The sequence below is a fragment of the Artibeus jamaicensis genome, unplaced genomic scaffold (genome assembly GCF_021234435.1).
Source record: "Artibeus jamaicensis isolate MK-2021 breed Jamaican fruit bat unplaced genomic scaffold, CSHL_Jam_final scaffold_916, whole genome shotgun sequence".
NCBI lineage: Eukaryota > Metazoa > Chordata > Mammalia > Chiroptera > Phyllostomidae > Artibeus > Artibeus jamaicensis.
The window spans coordinates 16,543,624-16,563,746 of record NW_026522059.1 but is presented as its reverse complement, the minus strand read 5'-3'; the positions used below and the strand labels follow the sequence as shown (position 1 = coordinate 16,563,746).

Sequence of the window (20,123 nt, the reverse complement as noted above, 5' to 3'; positions counted from 1 at the left end):
ACAATAAACATGATTTCAAGTCATCACATTAGCCAACTTGCAACAACACGGTTTTGATTACACCGGACCAAACTTTTGGCAAAACATTCTCCTGACATCACAAGGACCAAACGAGGAGGCAGCTGGTCGAAATGTCCACATTTCTACCAATGCAGACACCAAAATTCTGTTACATACACTCCACCGTGCAAATAACAGGCTCTCTCTGAGTCAATTCCACTTTCAGTGAGTAGCTTGGGCGATGTGTTAGGGATACTAAGTTTGCAATCGATACCTTTTTCTTTAGGGTCTGATGCATTTACTCCGAAGGAAAATATTTGTAACTAGTCTTTAGATGAATGTGCGGAGCTGTTAGTTCTTCATAGTAGCAGCCTTATTTGCTTTACACCCAACTATAATTTAAGGACGCCAATCATTTCGAGCAAAGTCGTTTGCAAAAAATAAAATGCAGGCAAAATCAAAGAAAAAATTTTCTTTCTACCGAAACATCTTTCCACTAAAACACATCAGGTTAACATCTTCAGTGGTGACACAGGTTTAATATTAACCCTGTGTGTTGACAGTATTTAATATTTTCTTAGTACTTTTGGAAAATTCCAAAGGAATACCTCAAAATGATTTCAAGGCTGGTTAAAATATCTTTTATCCTTTTCCTTCACTCACATTTGTAGGTACAAATTGCCTAAAATGGAAATGAGAAGTAACTAAATGTCATGTTATTTTATAACATTTAGAATTTTTGTGATTATCTCAAAAAATAAATATAGGATTTTCAAACACCACTCTTTTTTAAGGTAAAAATAAAAGCATGTGAATAGCATGATAAGGATTTCTCCATAGTGAATCCTTAGAAATAACCAAAATGTCTTATCACAGAAAGGTATGGAAGCAGAGCTGAAATCACTGATCTCTCAATCTGATTTTTCAAAATAAGGTTCTAAAAAGATAACACAAAAGGAAAAAATACAAAACAATGCAAAATTAATTTGCATCTTATGGGAAATAACAAAAATTCTATAATAAGAAAACCCTAAAAAAAAGATGAAGTATGACCTCTCTTTTCTGAAAAGCTTTAAAAAAACCTTAAATATTTCAATGGACTTCAAGTAATAAAAGAGAATTTGGAAAACATGTCTCTAAAAACAATCCAGAATGCAGAATGTCAATTTGGAAATAATGGGAGCATATTTCGTTTTAAAAATTGAAAACTTCTTAAGGACAAAAATTCAAGTTAACATCCCAGTGATTAACTCAGGAACTGCTTAGCCAAGAACAACTCTCAGCACTTAAAACATAAAACTGTCAGTTTCCTCTGCTTGGAGACAAAACACACAGAACGCAAACATTCACTGCTGTATTTTCCTAGATGTGAAAGACAGAACTTTTATAAAAGGTGATCACCCTGAATATTTCTACCTGGTATTACATTTATGCCGTAGGTCCCCAAAATCAGCTACGAATTCCAAACTTCAGAATTATCCTGAGTTGAGGACTACTATTCTAGTACATTACTCCCTAAATCTTGAGGGAAATACAATCACTTATTGAACTTTGCTAGGGTTCAACGTACAAATATGTTAAGCTGCCTGTGCTTGATGTTATTGAACATAAGCTACCATACACAATAAAAGTCTTCAGCAATAACTTCAAAGCCTTGATAACATGATAGCCGGCATTCTATTTCTTGCAAATCTAAATAAAGCTTACTGACAGTGAGAATAATGTCAGTACCCTCTTCCCTGAATCAAGACACATTCATTTCAAGCATCATCTGTGATCAACTTGTCAAATATATATTTATAAACTGGGACTACAAAGTTTGAGAGAAGCGCTGAGTAACTAAAATTGTCTTCATCTTTTTGCCAGAAATATGTCACAGTTGGTACTCACAATTGTTTCAAAATTATACCACAACTTTCTTTAATTTCATTCAATGTATTTCCTCATACAAATGGGATGGCAAAGGCCTGCTTGCAACAAACAATAAATGAAATATTATTTTACAGTATTTGAGCCTCCTCCTGTTCAAATACTGCCCCCTCCAAATAGTATAATAAACACATGTAGGTAAAAAATTCCACAGCTGGCACATTTGTCCTTTAAAAAGAAAAATACGTATTTCTCCAAAAACTAAAATATTAGGACCCAAAGAAGAAAAAAGAAAAAATGGCAGTGGAGCATGGCAGAATAATCCCGAGGAAACATGCTTGGTCTCAGCGTAATTTCCTTCAGCATCCTGCGATGAACGGCATCCTGCGATGAACGGCATCCCATTGCCTGCGATCTCTGCTGACTCTGAAAACCAGCCAGAGGGTTTTCAAAAAGGAAAAACTCGGGTTGTGCTTTCAAATGCCAAATTAACTTACAGGACGTCCACTCCTGAAGGGAACCAGCACAGTAGTGCAACAGAAGCTAGAGAATGTTTTTTGTCACGCAGAGCCGGGACTGATGAGTGTGACCCCAATGGGCTTTATCTAAAATTCCCAAGTACCACACAGGCAAAGAGGTCAGAAGTCTTCTAAGTCAAAAATATGCAAATAAACGAAGCTATATATAGCAATTATTCCTTGCATTATAGTGGATTGTATATTATTTAAGTCTCTCAACAGCCATTGAAAATGGGAAAAACAAAGAGGAGGAAAACCTGCTTACACTCATAATTAACATCTAATTCTCCACTTCTAAGCATTATTGGTCTCATTTTTAAATGTCCATCATTACCAATGATACATCCAATTATTCAGGGAGTGTCCAGAGCAGGCACACACAATTAAGCGTTAACAATGATACGCTGAACTATCCTGAGAGTAAAACATGTGACAGGTGTGCATGTAAGTGTAACAGCAAAGAGTTAAATGTCTGACGAAGCGAACATGCAAGATCACGAACCCATATTTACATATACAATGCGTACAGTATGGTTTTTCCTACTGGCCTTACATTTTTATGAGTGGCAGCTTTCTTACAGAAAACTTACCGAGTACAAAGAAAAAGTAAAAAGTAAATAACTAGGGCACTCATTCACTGACATAAATTGTCCTAAGAACGGGCATTGAAAGGTAAAATAAACAGTGATGAAAGAGAGTAAAATAAACTGTTTGTTGTCAATGAGATTTAGATAGCAGTGACTTTCTTACAGTAAATGACCAAATCTTATACACAATGAATGTCCTGCCAATTCATTCTAAATGTAAAGGAGAAACATCTTTTATTATCTGCTTATAAATTACAGAAAATAAGGTTTTATGTTACTTATTACTCAGATGTGTGATTGCTCTGGCCACTTGTACCTAGGTTATTTTCTACAACTTTGTTTAAATGAGAAGCAACATTTGTAATAATCTTCAAAAAGAATAACTTGAAGACAACAGTAAACATAATCACCTGTGATTTTCCCATTTATAATTTAAATTGTTTTATTAACATAAAAATTCAGCCACCAAATACAAACAATACATGATTTTAAAAATCACAAAGGGGTATATCTAAAAATAGTTGACAGGGAATTATGAATCATTCAATGATTAGACTAATATTTGAGAAAGTTTAATGACATGGGCCTTGATTCCAATTAATATCTACATGACCGATCTTAACTTGCATCAGTTGAACAGTAATTTTTAGAATCAAAGTGAGCTAGATTCTCTTTCAAAAATACTCAGTGGCTTCAAAAACATAAAGCAGAAACAAATGCCAAAAATCTCTTTTAGAAACTTTTATACATTTGGGCTGCTTCACAGTATTGAGAGAAAAACAGGCTGATGCATTTATTCTACATCTTTCAGAGCTAAGGATGATGACATCACGGAGAAGCCACAAGTAGAAGCTGGTTTTTGTTTTGCCAATCTTGTTCTCATTTCAGAACCAAAAGTATCGTGAAATTAACCCCCAGATCAGCGTGCGGGTGCGTTAAGTAATTAAAATGTATATTACAAAGAGTGAAGTCATTTCAAAAGATATATATGTTAAAATTCCATTCAGTGCCTTAATGCAAAAACATTCTATATGTGTGCGACTACAGACATGTGCACATCCATGTACACACTAAGTTCACATGAAGTCACACAGTCCCTGGCTGCACGGTGCACAGCTCAGAGGAAACTGAAGCTAAAACTGGACTAGTGATGCTTGATCCCTTTGCACATAAAGTGTTTCGTGCAATAGAGAAACTTAGATTCCACCAACAAACTTCTACCGTATATCTTCACACTATTTATAATAGATGTATCTGATCTCAGACATAATAGATGCTTCTATGAAAAGAAACTAAAATAGTGATTCACAAGTAGTCACTGAAAGCTACATTGCAGAATCTAATCAAGATGCATGTTATATTACCAATGTTTATTATTTGCAAGTTTCATAAATTCTGTCCAGATTCTATATATAAGAAAGCTCTAAAGCAAAATCTCTTTTATCTCTCTTTTCTACAACTAAAATATACTTAATGCCTAAATATCACTTGTGTTGTGTCTATCATGCTATACTGGGTTCGTTCCTGGTTGTTATAATACTCAATTTAATATAATATTAATGCTTTTTTAAGGCTTGAGACATATACATTAGGTAATATGAATAATGCTTATCATTCTTTATACTATACTATGCACTACCATGAATAAAAAGTAATTAACCGATGAAGCAATTATAAATGCAAATAGAAGAACCATGTCCCTTTCAAATAAAGGAAAAAAAGAAACAAAATAAACTACACTTAAAAACTTCCTTTTGACACTATACTGTAGAAGGCTTAAAGAGCCTGACAATGAGTCATTTGTTTATTAAAGTGCTAAATAAATTGAATGTATAAGTTAACTTCTGACTTACTTAAAAGTATCTGGAACATTTTCCAGAGCCTATTTTGACTGGGTCAATTACCTAGATACCAAAGTTGTTGCCTTGTGTTGCCTGATGAAACAGGACAGGCAGCCACCCTCAAAACCAGTATGACAAGCCTCGAGAACAGCATCACATCAGGGTGACGCACAGAATCCATCACCCTAGGGAAGAACACCATGGCCACGGTACAGAGTGGTTGCGTGTTCCATATTATTTCTGCATAACGTTTTGAGACGATAGAATTGTAAATTACAAAGTGCTGTCCCAGAAAAAGATATGTTCAGAAACAGCACCATCACTTAACTGCTTCCAACAAAAATGGAACTTTGAAAACATTCTCTTCAGAGGCAGTTCTTAAAATACACGGAAAGGTTCGCATTTTGATTTACAGTTTTTTTGACATTTCTTAAATTTCTTGGTAAATTCAAGGGAGATAATAAGTATTGTGATAATGATGGCTTCATTACAGTTAAACCCTATACTCATTTCACACTTCTAGACTTCATAAAGTAGGTCACGTAGCTCCTTAAAAGATTCACATTTAAAGCGTAGAGTTAATGCTCAGATGTGAGACCCCACCATCAAGGCTATCTGCAAACAACCAGTCCACATACATCACATATATGAAATACACCTACAACAGCAAGCACACAAAGCAGCAATGATTTAAACACAGAACAGATACTGTGAAGACTTCAAACATTTCCAGAGTATCTGCCAGATTTCCTCTCATATTATAGGTATCCTACCACCAACTACCCCAAAATTACACAGAGCAAAATATGTTACCTTTGTTCAAACAATACTGCAGTTCATTATATAACAAAGTGTCATCCTTAATTGCTCAGGAACCGAGACAGTGGTGGATTCTTGGAGCAGAAGTGGCGCTGAATGGTTTGAGGCAAAACTGAAACATATTGTTTAAGTAAACCTTAAGGGGAGGGGATCATATGCGCAATTGATGATTTTTTTTTTTGTATCATCTTCCACAAAGCCTCTCCAACCCCTCCCCACCACTGAACAGTAAACAAGCTGCTGATATTAAAGGAAGACAGCTCTGAATACCTCCTTCTCCCTTTTATTTTCTTCTTGCTAAAGTTGATTACTATTCCCTCAGTTTTGAATAAGCCAACATTCATTAAACAAACATGTATTGACAGAGAAACCCCTAACTTAAAATTTAAGCTTGAAAAGTTTGGAAAAAATAAAATAAAATAACCAAGACTTACTTGAAGACACTCTCACTAGGCTGATGTGAACAACTTACAGATTAAGTTCTTAAAGTTTTTTCCTGACAAATCCTTAAGGAAAGACATAATTAGCAAAGAAAGAATGTCTCTGATTTGAACGACAGTCTACAGGTCTCACGAGAAAAACCGAGAAATGCACAAGGTAAATCAAGTTTCTGCTCAAAGAACACCTCAACTTCCCTAAATATGTGGAATGCTTTTATGATAATTATACACGCCCAGAAAGACATTTTAAGGTATCCATGGATACCTAACTTTTAATATTATTCCCAAAATATAGGCTGTTTAAAAAAATTCTCAGAACAAATTTGGGGTTAAAAGCAAAGTGGTCCCAGACAAGCAGCCACAAGCCCTAAACCTTATGAACAATTCACGTTAGAAACGGTTCTCAGTTCTGGCCCACCAGCTGGGGCAAGGGCCCCGTCTCTGAATGGCCTGTGGAAAGAAATGCTGCCAAAAATCTTTTTGCCCTCCTGAAAAATTTTTCCTACTTGCCAGGTTTGGAAGTTGCCCTGATGTCAATCAACATCATCAAGCTGTCTCTTAATTCGAGAAAGTTCTGTTTGCCTGTGCAAGATCAGAAAGAAAGAAAATGACTATTTAAAAAAGAAAAAAAAAGGAAACAAAAATGCTGTGAAATTAATAGGGTTAAAAATTATCATGTAAAATTGCGAGAAAAAAGAACCGCCAGCAGAAACAAACTGACCCTTAAAATTAACACTTTCCCTCTAAAAATATAGTTTTAGTAAAGTTTCATCTACTTTCCTTCCTCTGTATATAAAAATGATTAATATTACAATTAAACTTCCACATTTCAGGCTGTTGCTAACAGGTGTAGCATTCGTTAGATAAACATACTCATTGACCTGTTGCCATTGATAATCTTAATTAATTCATCTCAGTTGAAACAAAAACAACTATTTTTTCCAAATAAGAACGAAATAACGCAACACAAATACCCACTTCTCCCCAACCCCCCAAAACTGTTTAAGTTACGGTAACCTGAAATGCACCAGCCATCACAGACAGCAATTGGAGAAATCCAGCAGTGTTCAGCAGGAAAGATTTTTAATAACAGATTGAAAAACAAGAATAAAAATAACTACATCAACAGAGCCTTTCTTCCTCAGGCCACAAGCCCGTTCTTACTTGAACTTTTTTTTTAAATGGCATTTTGGCCACTAAAACCAATCCAGAACATTATTAAAAGTTAAAAGCTACCAATTACTTCTGTCTGTTCTTTTAAAGCAAAGTTTGGCATTACGTCAGTGGGTTTAAAGAAAACAAGAAAGAGAGAGAAAGAGTAGGAGAGAAAGTTTCCTGCTTGTACAAACTAAACCACCAGGGAAGGTGTCTAGCCACTTGTAAAGCATTTACTGCAGGCTTTTAAAGAGCTAGAAAATTTTTAAAAATTAAAAGTTTTCTTTCTTATTTTTAATGAAATATACTTCGGAATGAAAAAGTGTAGCCTTAGCATCTTCTCTGAAACGTTTTGGATGTCATTTGTATTTCAGGTCATAACGCTGAATCGGAAAATGATTTCCAGTGATGCTTCAAATTTGAAATACAGAGATAATTTCATCTTTGTTTTTTGCTACTTGGATCTGTGCTCTTGAGGGAAAAAAGAAAGTGGGATCACACAAAAAAAGTAGACATTGCTGCGACAATAACCCTCAGAGCCGCTGCGGTTGGTCAGGCTTCTTCATCCAACTCCTAGTAATTCAAATAATTATCGTACATAGGTCCTTCTGCAAACTTAGTGAGGAGGTTTCCTTATGTCTATACAAGATCTCTTTCTAACCTAAATCAAGTTCTACATTATTATAACCATCAGAGAACCAAGCCAAAGACCAACAAAGTCAGTTCCCACCTATCAGAGAACCACGAGGTGATATGACAACCCTAAGGGTGACCAGAATCCCAACATTAAAGATATTACAAGGGCCCTATGTAATTAATCAAATACCCTACACAAATAAACAAATGGCTTAAGACCAATTTATACACCATGTCAATTTTTTTAAGTCGTTATTCCCTCTACAGCCTTGTTTGCTACTGAACAGTAGTATAAAACAACACTTGGCATTTTAGCATATTTAATCCACTAGTTAAATGTTTTAAGAGGTAAATAATTTGGATAATTATAAAAACTCTGCTCATTTTTTTCAATGTAAATGACTGCAAAGTGCATTAGCCTCCTCTATACATAAGAATTACAAGTACCCTCAGAGAACTAGATTAAATTTCTGCTTGAGAAAGGCTATAAGAGTTTTTTCATATTTTATCTGAGGGGCTCTTAGAATTCCATAAATCATGACTATTATAGCAAAAAAAATTCTGTTCTTTCTGTCTGATCATATCAAAAGAGGAATGTAGTTATCATACAGATAGACAGAGTAAACCCAAGCCTAATAATGCTGCTGTAAATTTGCTCCGATTTCAATAAATAATAAATCAGAGAAATGAGTAAACAAGACTCAGAAGTAATCAGTGATATTAGTAGTTCTATCCAGCAAAAGAGAGAAAGAAATCTGTTACCTGAAAGCTTCACCAAGGATGACCGACAGAAAGCAAGTCCATAAAACTTCACTGTTTTTATCAAATTGATTGTAACTTGTGAGCCGCACTATTTGGGGCAAAACCGTCTGAGTTTATAGTTTTCTCTGCCTGCCAAAAACAGATGCAGACTACCACACGAGCTGTCCTGCGGAAACTAAATTAAGCAAAGGCAAATACCAAGTGGAAAGTTGTCAGACTGTTGAATGAATGGCCTCATTTTACACACCAGAGAATATCTTAATAAGAATAAGCTTTAACGTGCACCAGTCATTTCAAGTGCATCACTTATTCAAAAATAGTCATTTTCCCTTTCAATCAATGATAAACACCTGCCCATAACTTTCTTAAAGTTCTTTTCCTTTTAGACACAATAGCATAGTATTATTACATTACTGTTTGCTATCAAAGGGATATTTAAGTAAAAAACAGTAATTTTTACATGTCTGAATATGGAAAACATTGAAAGACCACTAACCCAATAATTTGTACTCGTTTCCAATTAGAAATCCAGTTCTAGCTCAAAAATAATTTGCTACAAGTTCTTTTAAAACTTTCACTAATGTTTATTTACTTCGACAAAGAAGATAAGACAGGAGTTTATTAAAACTTAACACTTTTTGGCATTCTTAATAGAAATATGCAGATCATTAAATACAAATTGCGGTCACTATTCTCTGTTTCTCTCCACACAGACACACACAGACAAATAATAATAATAATAATTTAATAGAAACATCATTGATAAACTAGAATCTTAAAAGCAGCTCTTTCATAGCTGCATTCATTTCCGTTTGGAAGTTTTCCCTGATGAATGAAGATTTCCTTATGGGTCGTCCAGAGACGTACATTGTGCAAATCAGAGTAAACTCAGAAGTAATATGACTTAAATGAAAAGTAAAAATAATACTGAAAATATGGTAGGGGTGTATGCAACTCACCCACGATTAGCACACTAATATATATTCTAACTGGTTTTTAAGCAAGAACTGTATAAAATCATTTAAAGTATTATCGTCAAAATGCTGAGCTCTAAAATCAACTCCGACTGCACAGCCACAAGGATACTTTTCTCTTTACGTTTAATGTTACCTTGAAGACACAAAGGACAACATCTAAATTAGCAGCAGAGACCCTTACAGCAGTGTCTAGAATGCAAAGAAGTAACAAACAGTTTTGTAAGGAACTTGTTATGTTCCACTATTTATTTGGAGAGTGCCAGACTTGGCCATTATTATGTGTGAAAAAGTATTCTTCACACACATTACCCCAACATACAACATATATCGGGAAGCCACCAACATCGGCTCACCGATGGGAAGTTATACTTCGCCAACAGAATATTAACAAAGCTTCAGGATGTCTCACATTGAGAGAAATCAAGTCAGAATGTTGGCAGTAAACTCTATCTCCCCTCAGAAGATTTCTATTCACATTATTAATACCCAGGGATAATCGTCAAACTTGAGCACATTAGTGGCCTGTCTATTCGACTGAACCTAGAGATGCTTCATCCCAGAGTACAACTTAAAAGGAAAGTTTAAAAACTGAGGAGAGAAAAGCTCTAACAACAATACTTTTGACTCATTAAGATTAAGCATGTCATTAATAAACTTTCCCTTAAAGGTAAAAAAAAAATCCTCAGAATGTTGGTATCATTTCCAGAATGTCCGGTCAGCATCACAACTTACAGGAAACACTTCATCTCCCCATACAAACCCTGTATTTATTCACAACCCTGGCATACTTGGGGAAAGAAAAAAAAAAGCCCACACCATTTCAGAGCTGGTTGGCTTTTTTTACATTAGCTGGTGGAATATCTGAGAAAGTGCTCTAGGCAAACGAGCAGCATGGACGAAACTTCACAACAGTGAGTTCAGAAACTTTCGTTCTCATTTTGTCCACGTCAAGCACTGGCTGTGTACATGCATTACGTTCCCTTGCTGCCCCCCGCATTTTTAACTCTGGCAGCGTTTTCTAAATGATCAACTTTTCCCAAAACCAGAAGAAAAGTAACATGAAGCCAGCAAGATCCATAGGTTTTTACCTTAAAGAGCTGAAGGACTTTGAAGACTTTTTGGAAGGTTCCTATTTTATTTTTGCTTTGAGCAATCCAATGTTAGGCAACAACCAGGCCTAGAGTTATCACTTCTTCGTCATTTTTGTCTGGGCCCGATCTGTGTTTTCCCTTTGTACTTATTATTCCTCTCAGACCCTTTCCTGTTCACCTGGTGCATTTACAAAAGTTCAATGACTCTACAAAAGTGCGATGAATTGGCCTAACTTCTCTGCAATTTAACTTCGCTAAGTTTCTCACTTCACTTACCTCACTGAAAAGTCTAGCCGTGATTTTCCAAAATAGGTTAAGGATGAATATTCTATCATAATTGTGGTTCATCATTAAGATCCACCGCTCTTACTCAAAATCTTTCATAGTTATCAATTATGAGGCCTAAAAAGATGTGAAGAAGTAAAGCAAGACCTAAAACTTAGTGAGTCCAAGATTCTCCCTGAAACCCACCAGTCGTTCTTACCCTCTGACTTAAATTGCTTTAGAGACTTAGGGCCATAAAACAGTGACTGACTGCCCTGGGGGAAACACCACCATCTCACACAGGTACTAACAAAAAAAAAAAATTTCCCAGCCACAAAAACATCTTTGCACTTCAAACAGTTCCCACCCCTGCCTCACCCTCAAATTATTCATGGGGTCCTGTAATCCTGGAGTTATTTGAAGGGGCAGCCCGTGTTTGCCTTGGCCTTTCAAAGATGCGTTTCTCTAGAACCCAAACAGGAACTAGACACAAGGCGAAGCGCCCATAAGCCTGAATGTCCCAACGCTGTCAGGCATTTAATCACCGGCCAGTGTCCACTGACCCGAGACACATGGCGCATCACCCGCACCGCAGAGGAAGTCTGCCCCTTCTTCAGCCCCTACGGAAGCGCCCTGGCTGCAAGGCCCTGCCACATGGCACGGACCGGCACAGACCCCTCGGCCAAGCCGCCCTGAGCTGTGCACAGGCCGGTGCATCAGGGGATGCGACAACCCTCCTTCCCCAGCTTGGTTGGGCCTTCAAGGGAAAAAAAAAGTTTGAAGCCTGGTTTTGCAAACTCTTCAAAGCCAACACCGGTCCTCTGCTGTTTTCCTACTTCGGGGACCCCACGAAAGGCCCCTCTCTGAGACCCTCTTGACCCTCCCAAGTTCGCCCAACTTACTACTGTGCATGCTGGTGCCTAGTCTGCTCCCCGCTTGTCAGGAGCCCCAGAAAACTTGCAGCGGCGGCGGTGTTGGCGGCGGCGGCCCCTCAGGTCCAGCCACCTCCAGCTCCTCCGCCGCGCCCGGTAGGAGAGAATTAAAATCAGCCAGAAAGAGACAGAGGGGGGGAGCGAGACTGCGAGGGGGAGGGGGCACCAGCCTGAAACTTCTTTTTTTGGCAAATGGGGGTTTGTTTTTCCTCCTCCCCGGCGGCTGAACTTGACCCTCCTGACTCCAGGGGCTACTGCAGTTTGAAGTCTCTCCTTTCTAAGGCTCAGATGCCTTAGACCCACCAAAAGGGGGGGGGGGGGGGAGAGCAGAAGAGCAGAAAGAAAGAAAGAAATCACACGCGCAAAAAAAGGAAGAAAGAAAATGCATGTGAAACCCGAGAAGCCTTCGCTTGGCTTTCTGCACACTCTCCCTCTGCTTTTTTTTTTTTCCCCCAAAAAGAAAGTCACTTTTAATTCCCAGGGCTCCCCGCTCGCGATCGCCCACATTTTGCGCACACACGCTTGGGCGCAGCACTCGCAGCGCGGTGCCCGGGCCGGGCCGAGCGGCTCCCGCGCCCCCCCGCCGTACCCTCCGCGCCCCGGCCCGAGGCCCACGGGGCCTCCCCTCCTTACCTGTTGATTAATCGTCAAGAACACCCTCCGCAGCCCGAAAGATGGTGGCGCGGCAGCCAGAGCCATGAACCGTCTTCTGTTGTTTGCAGAGTTGATCTTGGATTATTTGGGGGGGGAGAAAGGTCTTTCCTGCCTCCCCCCCTTCTCCTCCCCCCTTTATTAAAAAAGACAGAGATAGAGAGAGAGGGAGAGCAAGAGAAAGAGAAAGGAAATAGAACAAGGATGTGCCCGGTGCCGGGTGGGAGAGGGGAGGGGGGGTGTTTTTTGTTAAAAAAAAAAAAAAAATGGAAAGGCGAGAGAGCGATCGAGAGGACGCGGGGTCCGGAGAAACGAGCAGCACCAAAAAAGAGGACGCTTGAGATTGCAGTGAGATCGGGTCTTTATCAGAAATGTTATCGCTTGTCAGGACCTCAGTCTCCGCGCATTACGTCAGTTTCAAGACACCAACACTATTAATATCAAAGGAGCCTTCGCGGAGGAAAGCGCCACCCCAGACCGAGCTCCCTTAAAGAGACAGCGCGCGTCCCCGCGCTGCCGCCGCCTCCGCCGCCGCCCCGCCCGGCCCCGAGCACCAGCCGCTGTCGCCCGCCGAGACCGGCCCCGGCTGCGGCCCGCCGGCTGCACGAGAACTTCGCCCGAGTCCGAGCGCCGCAAATGAGAGCTGCGCTGTGCAGGGACCCAGCTACCTTCCCGCCCCGCCTCTGCCCCCTCCTCCTCCTCCCCCACCCCCACGTGTGAACGTGCGGGCTGGAAACCCAAGAAAAATCCGAAAGCTTTAGAATAAGGAGATAAAGATAAGGACCTACCTTGGGGGGAGGGGGGCAGGTGAAGCGCCAGTGCGTGGTGGCCAAACCGATGGCCCCGAAACACTTGGAGATGCTCTCAGGAACAGTCAAAAGAACTCTAAAAGTGCTTTTACCTTTGGGTGTTTCTTTTCCTTCTCCCTCCCAATTAAACGAGGCAGGATTTGTGTGTGTGTGTGTGTGTGTGTGTGTGTGTGTGTGTGTGTGTGTGTGTGTGTGTGTGTGTCCCCTCCCCCGCCCTTTTACTAAGACGTGAAGTCTTAGGACACCTAGTCCGTGGGCTGTTTGTTGCCCATGCATTTGATGGCAAGTGGGCTTGAGGAGAACTTGAACTCTATCCTGAGTTGGAGAAGCGGGACGAAGTTGCTATGGTTTTGTGGGCTAGGGAGAAATTAGCGAGCTCCATGGGTGCTTAATAGTGGTACCACCACATAGGTAAGATGGGAGCACTATTCAAATGATGCAAGATTAGTACCTGCAGCTCTTTGGAGTTGCAGTAGCAAAAGATAAGGAATACTGAATTAAGCTCGACATACTCTTTACTACTTCACATCCCCAAATAGTCTCATTGTTCAATGAAATTCCCTCAAAATAAGTTACCGAACTGGGCAGGGTGTTTGTTTTGTTTTGTTTTATTTTTAAATTTTCCTTTTTAACTTCTAAAAACCAACAACGCATAAAAGAATACCACGACAAGATTCAAAGTATAGTAGGTGTTAAAAACTAAGTAAACATTTCTTGGGAATTTGGACTTCATTTTCTTCAGTTGGGTGACTTTAAGTGGCATGTTTTTCCTCTAGTGAAAATCAGTTTAAACTAATTTTGTGCTAAAAGAAGAAACATCCTCCTTCTCCAAACTACAAAATGATTAAAATTAGAATTTTAGAGAGGTACAATCATGAATCTGTACGCCAAAGATGAAGTAATTTCCTCTGGAATATTTTTTCACTAAATAATTCTTGCATCGTTTAAGGGAGAAAAAAAGCTAAGTATATATTTTGAAATATTATTATCAGAAGTGAAAAAGCCAATCAAAAAATGTTTGACTTAAGCATGTGCTCTTTATAATCTTACTGATTTTTCTGTGAGATTTTCATTGCTTCTTAATATACCTAGTCAGAGGGATATGTGATTCCTTTTCATAGCACTTTTATTCCAGAATTCTGGTATCGTGTCTCATACACTATTAGCAGAAAAGCAATAATTCTTGTGCAATAGAGAAACTAATCAGGTAAAAGAGTAGTCAAAATACAGTGTCACAATGAGACAAACAATATATTCCCTAAAGGAGTGAGAAGACAATGAACCTTATATGCATGGAGTTATTCATATGTTACCATCAATTTAAATTAATTTGGGAACAGAGTGAGATTTATATATAGTGCTGCTTGCAGGGAAAATTAATATCAAAATCTTCAGTAAATCTCATAGTCAGCTACTAATGACCACCTGCATATTTTCACACTAGAGTCATTTAATACTGTCCACCGCCAATTTCCACTGTAAAAAGCTATTCATATATTAAATATAGACCTTTATTTTCTTTTTTTAAGCCATAAATTAGCTTACCGACTTTTATGGAAATAGGCACGGCACAGTGAGAAGCATTTTTATTCAAGGGGAAAAAAAGGATCTGAGTAAAACATTCTTGAGTCATGACTAACTAAAAATATTAGATCAAATAAATTTTGAAATATGAATCTGAATAGTAAAATGGTTTGTAGTTAAAGGGTTAATACCACCCTAAAACTGCTGAAGCTGGTATCTAACTGATAAAATCTCAGGCTATATCATCTTAGCAGGAAAGTTAAATAGTGCAATGTATCACAAGGATTAGTCTCCTAATCTATTTCTGCTTCCTACAGTTTAAATGGCATTTTAAAAGGGGAAGTGCTCTTCCTCTTCGTCACTCTCACATGTAAGGCACTCATCAAGAGTGTAAATTTACTCACGTGAAACAATCATTGATTAAATTGGTTCAAAAAATTAAATTACATGCTTTTGCAAGCACAAAACCCTTGAGATGGCTGGTGTTTTTCCACCTGTAATAATACAAAATGTGACCATTAAGTGTACCCAAAATTATACATTATATAAAACGTTAAAGCCAAAGGTCTGAGGGTGAATTATGTCCTTCAATTGCAAGGGTAAAGTTACATTTCAGGTACTGAAGCCAACATATTCATGGTCACTTAAAAATTTAATGAATGAAGTTTCACGGACCCAATTTTCCTGAAGTTTGCCTGAGAAATGAAGACTCTTTTCATGTTCCTTTTTATATTTTGAGTTCAGCAGATCAAACTGCTGCCTGTATCAATTCATTCACATGAACCACAAAAGATCTGTAGAGAACTTAATAAAGGCACAAATATTTTGGTAAACTTTTTCAAGCAAATTATTTATTTATGAAATAATTTATGAAGTAAATTTTACCTCATGCTTTAGATATATTACATATGCTCTTGATTGACACAATATGTATAAGCTTGAAGGCCCTCATAGCATTTTTTAATTCTAGTAGGAATATTTCAAAACAACCAACTAATACATGAGGTCATAATTGTTTGACAGTTGTTTTTAATATATAAAATAAGTTATGTATATTGTTTTCTTTCAAATGTTTGTTGATTTGTGTTTATAGGCCTGACATGTGCATGGCACAAACCGAATTAGGGGAAATAGTAAAGATTTATTTACGTTTATTATCTTCTGCTGTCAAACATATGCAAAGCTCTTAAAACCGTTCTCTTCTTTTGCTTGTATTTGCAAAGTGTTTCTGAACAATGGAGTCTGGATGTTAAAACAACAGCCTGTGCGTTCACAGGATACTTCAGAAAATAAAGGAAAAATTAAGAGACATTTCTTAAAAGCAAACAAAAAAAATAACTTCCCACTAAAATAACTTCTTTATAATCTCTTGTAATTCTTTGAATTCTGGAAGATTCTCTCCTGGTTAAACCACTGAAGAAACAGTTCCCTGAGCTATATAATGCTTATTATTTATTAAAATGACATAGTACATTTTTGTTTTATTATTTAAACACTCTCTCCCCCCCCCTTTTCTTGTAGTTTATTCAGCAGAATACAAAGAGGGATTAGTAGTTAAGTGCAAGCATACTTGTTTTACATTTTCAACCTTCTACCACATAACTTACAGTTCCAGGGCCTGTAGTCACAATGATTTTACCTGACGGAACACGTATTTCAGAAATGTAATCCAACTGTTTACCCTCACACGTCATAAATTGTCATTCCTTTCAGAAACCTCAAAGATTGACAAGCCTTGGTCCTCCATGCCGACTGCTTTAACACATAGTAGCAAGAAATTATTTATGTATGATTTGCTCTCAAGTTAGTACTATATCATAGGAAGTGGATGACCATTTTGCCTTCCAGCATATTAAAAGCAATTATTGAAGTATTCTGCCCTCCTTTGGGGTGAGACCTGAAGAAACAGAACACTATCAAGTGTGAACTTCTCTGAGGGTAGTCTTCTCACTAGCACACAGCGCTCAATCCTCAAAAAAAAAAAAAAAAAAAAAAAAGAGAGAGAGATTCTGCTTGAAAATTATGATCCTTTTCTAAACAACCTATTGCTGTACACCTCTGGGTGAATTTATTCAAGATAAATTCATCTTTAAATAGCCTGTATCTGGTATTCAAATTCACATTTACACTTGCCAAGCCTTCCCCCCTACAATATCAGGCAAGTGCCTAGTTAAACAGATGGGCCTTGCAGCTCACCCTAAAAGCCAACAAACATGAGCTTTATTTAATTAAAAGAGGAAACAAATTTCTGAGGTGTAGGCACACACACAGGCACTCACATAGACACATGCATGCATACACATGCAAAAATCCCTGTCTACGGAGCCCCAGAATAATAATGCCTCTTGCTTTTTCAACAGATTTTATGAATGTCCAACCATATATGTCTATTGGGTTGATAGTTAATCAAATAGGATTACTCAGTGCTGTGTGTTCCAACCACACTATGGGAAATAACTAGATTCACTTCCCTTCTCTTAGGAAGAGAGAGCATTTACAAATTAATTAACCCAGACCCACTATCTGCCCCTGAAATATAGGTGTTTTCCAAAGTTCCCTTCTCCTGCTGTATTCTCTCATCCCATCCACTCACCGAACTTCACTCAATTAACTCTCATTTGTATATCACCAAGTCCAATACATGATTTTGCCTGAATTTCAAACTGAAATATTTCACTAGAAGTCAAGCGTGTGAATTTGAATATAAGTCTAATATCATAGTTTAGGAAGAGGAGGCTGAAGAGACCACATGGAGGAGGAAGGAAATAGACAAGCCCTATCTCTGTTGACCTGATGAGTCATCCAGACCAGAAACCCCAGACGTTGTACAACTTTGGCAATACCCTTTCCCACAGGCCCTGCATCCATTCAGATACCTAGCCCTCCCCTTGTTTCTTTTCTAAAGGAGTGTTTACCTCTTACTGCCTTACTGTACATCCACAATGGTCCTTTCAAAATTAAAGTTATTATCTCTCTCCTGACATCCCAATGAGCATTAACTCCCTAATCTCTCTCCCTCAGTTCATTACTATACTGAGCTACCAGATCAGATCATTCCCCTTCTGCATTTTCTACTCCCCATGACCAAAATCCATGACTTCCAACTGCTAAAAGAATAACACCAAAGTGCTTAGGGCCTTCAAGTTCTCCCAAAGCCTAATTCAAAACACTTCTCTGGCCTCATTCTCTGCTCCATTCTTCCATACAGGCCACACTCTCCACACCCACCGATTGAGCCATTCCCTAGGCCCATCGAACACTTCAGGATGTCTTGTTGTACACATCCTGCTGCCTTCCACGTGAAAGGCTTTGACGGACCTTTCATGCCAACTCTCCATGCTCAACACCCTCTTCTAAAGTCAAACTCAGAATCTGCCTTTTGCATGAAGCCTTCCCCGAATTCCAAATCAGTATCAACAAGGCAGAAAGTGAGCTTCTATGGGCTTTGTTTCTCTCCCTTGGTAACAATGCATCATAGTGACTTGTATAATGTTGTTTGTTGACTTACCTCCCTCTCATGCTAAACTGCAAGATCCTTGAGGTCAGAAGACCATCGAGTCATAGGTACTCGATAACATCCATTAAATTGAACTTGGAGATTAGAAAAATCTCTTTACATTTTGCTTAGAAATACATTATTGAGCCCAAGTTGCAAATACTCCATGTGGCCTTTTCTTCCTTCCTTTCTGGTCTTTTTTTTTTTTAAATACATATGGGCCGATGCATCATGTGCCAATTGAAGCTTGTGGGTGGTCTTCATCTCAGCAGCATATTGTTGGCAATATATCAGAGGAGACGTTTGTCCTCCTCTGAATATTGTCCTCATTATCATTAAGTTTGGGTTCATAATTCCATGTTGCTCTAAAAATAGTGAACTAAATGATCCTTAACTCAAGACTAGGCATTAAATTATGGAGTTAAAAAAAATGAAGCAGAAAGCTGAGAATTTTCAGATGGAAGGGGGTTATTTGGAGTTTTAGAAGCCAGAAGTGTGAGGTAGGAAAGTCATGAAAGTGAGGCAGACATAATTATCTCTTTAAACATTAATGATGTTTTTCCATCTACATTTTTAACATCTAAATAGTGAATCATTTTAGTATAAGTCAATCTACTGAGAGCCATTAATTTTTGCAGATATTTTAAAACTACCAAACAACTTACTTGCTATTTAATTAATGGTATAGATCCAACTGTCCAGATTCTCACAGTGATCCCACTGCACAATATCATATGACTCCCATCGAAAGAAGTACATGAGTATGTGTGTGGGCATGTGCATAGGTCTGTGAGTGTGTGACCACCTGGTAAATGGAAACTTTCACTTAATTAACATTCCTTCTTGGTGTTCACAGAATTGATTTATTCTTCATGCACCTAGACCATTTCAACGGTGTAAAGACATGGCCAAATGATCAAGTGATAAGTATTAGTTACTATCTTGACTTTAAACTTTGTTCATCAGTAATTGTCCACCAATCAGAAGATGGTAGACTGCCAGCTTCTGGAAGAAAGCTGATCTCTGTCTTCTCTTTGTGCCATGAGAGGAGGTTCACTGCATCACCTGGGCCCCTCTGCCATCCAGTTGCTAGAGGGTTTGACTAATGACACTGTCACTTCAGAGAATGGGAAGAGAAACAGTCAGAGTACATATTCCCCTCACTGTCTCTCTGCTAGGGGCACCTTTTCGTAGGGTTCTAGTAATAAGACCCTTCCCCCACCACTTATCCTTTGTAATTTTAGGTGTAGGGGCAGCTAATTCTGGCTGTTGCTAGGTCCTGGATGTTCCAGCATCTCTTTTGGTCTCCATTATCCTTTCCCCTAACTTTGTCAATGACCCTTCGGTAAATGAAGAGATTCAAATTCTTCTTTGAGTATTCCTTGTGTTGTCTGCCTAGACTTGGACTAATACAGGAGGACTTGTGAAAAAGAAATCATCCTTGTACCATAGGGTCTAACATCATCTTTATAATATAATTCAATAGTTCAACAAATATATGTGGAGTAACTATTATGTGCCAGGAACTGTTACATGTTGGGATCCCCAGTGGTGAGTAAGTGGCAAGCTCCCACCTTGAGAGTTTTATGGTCTAATTAAAGGCTTCTTAAACTTGTGGGCCTCATCTACTGAAGGTGCATCTCTGGAAGTGGGGCCTAAGAATGCAGTCTAAGTAAGCACACCATGTTTTGCGTATAGTCACTAAAGTAGGAGAGACAGCAAACCTTTGACTATGACAAATATTAAGTGATC

At 38.4% G+C, this 20,123-nt stretch overlaps 1 protein-coding gene across 6 annotated transcripts in view; it reads right to left on the bottom strand.

Moving 5' to 3' along the window:
• The window catches only part of TRPS1 (transcriptional repressor GATA binding 1), a 232,882-nt gene extending 219,906 nt beyond the window's left edge, over nt 1-12,976 (bottom strand). For 2 of the 6 annotated variants that reach the window (XM_037154144.2, XM_037154143.2), the window contains exon 1: nt 12,525-12,976. Coding sequence is in view for 1 of the 6 variants with exons in the window: in XM_037154146.2 (XP_037010041.2) it covers nt 11,862-11,871 (10 nt within the window). In the remaining 5 variants the exon portion in view is untranslated. Of the gene's footprint in view, nt 1-5,628; nt 5,690-11,861; nt 11,986-12,524 lie in introns of those variants that run through there. The other 4 variants (XM_037154145.2, XM_037154147.2, XM_037154146.2 and 1 more) reach the window with 3 other exon arrangements.
• Nucleotides 12,977-20,123: the final 7,147 nt, after the last annotated feature.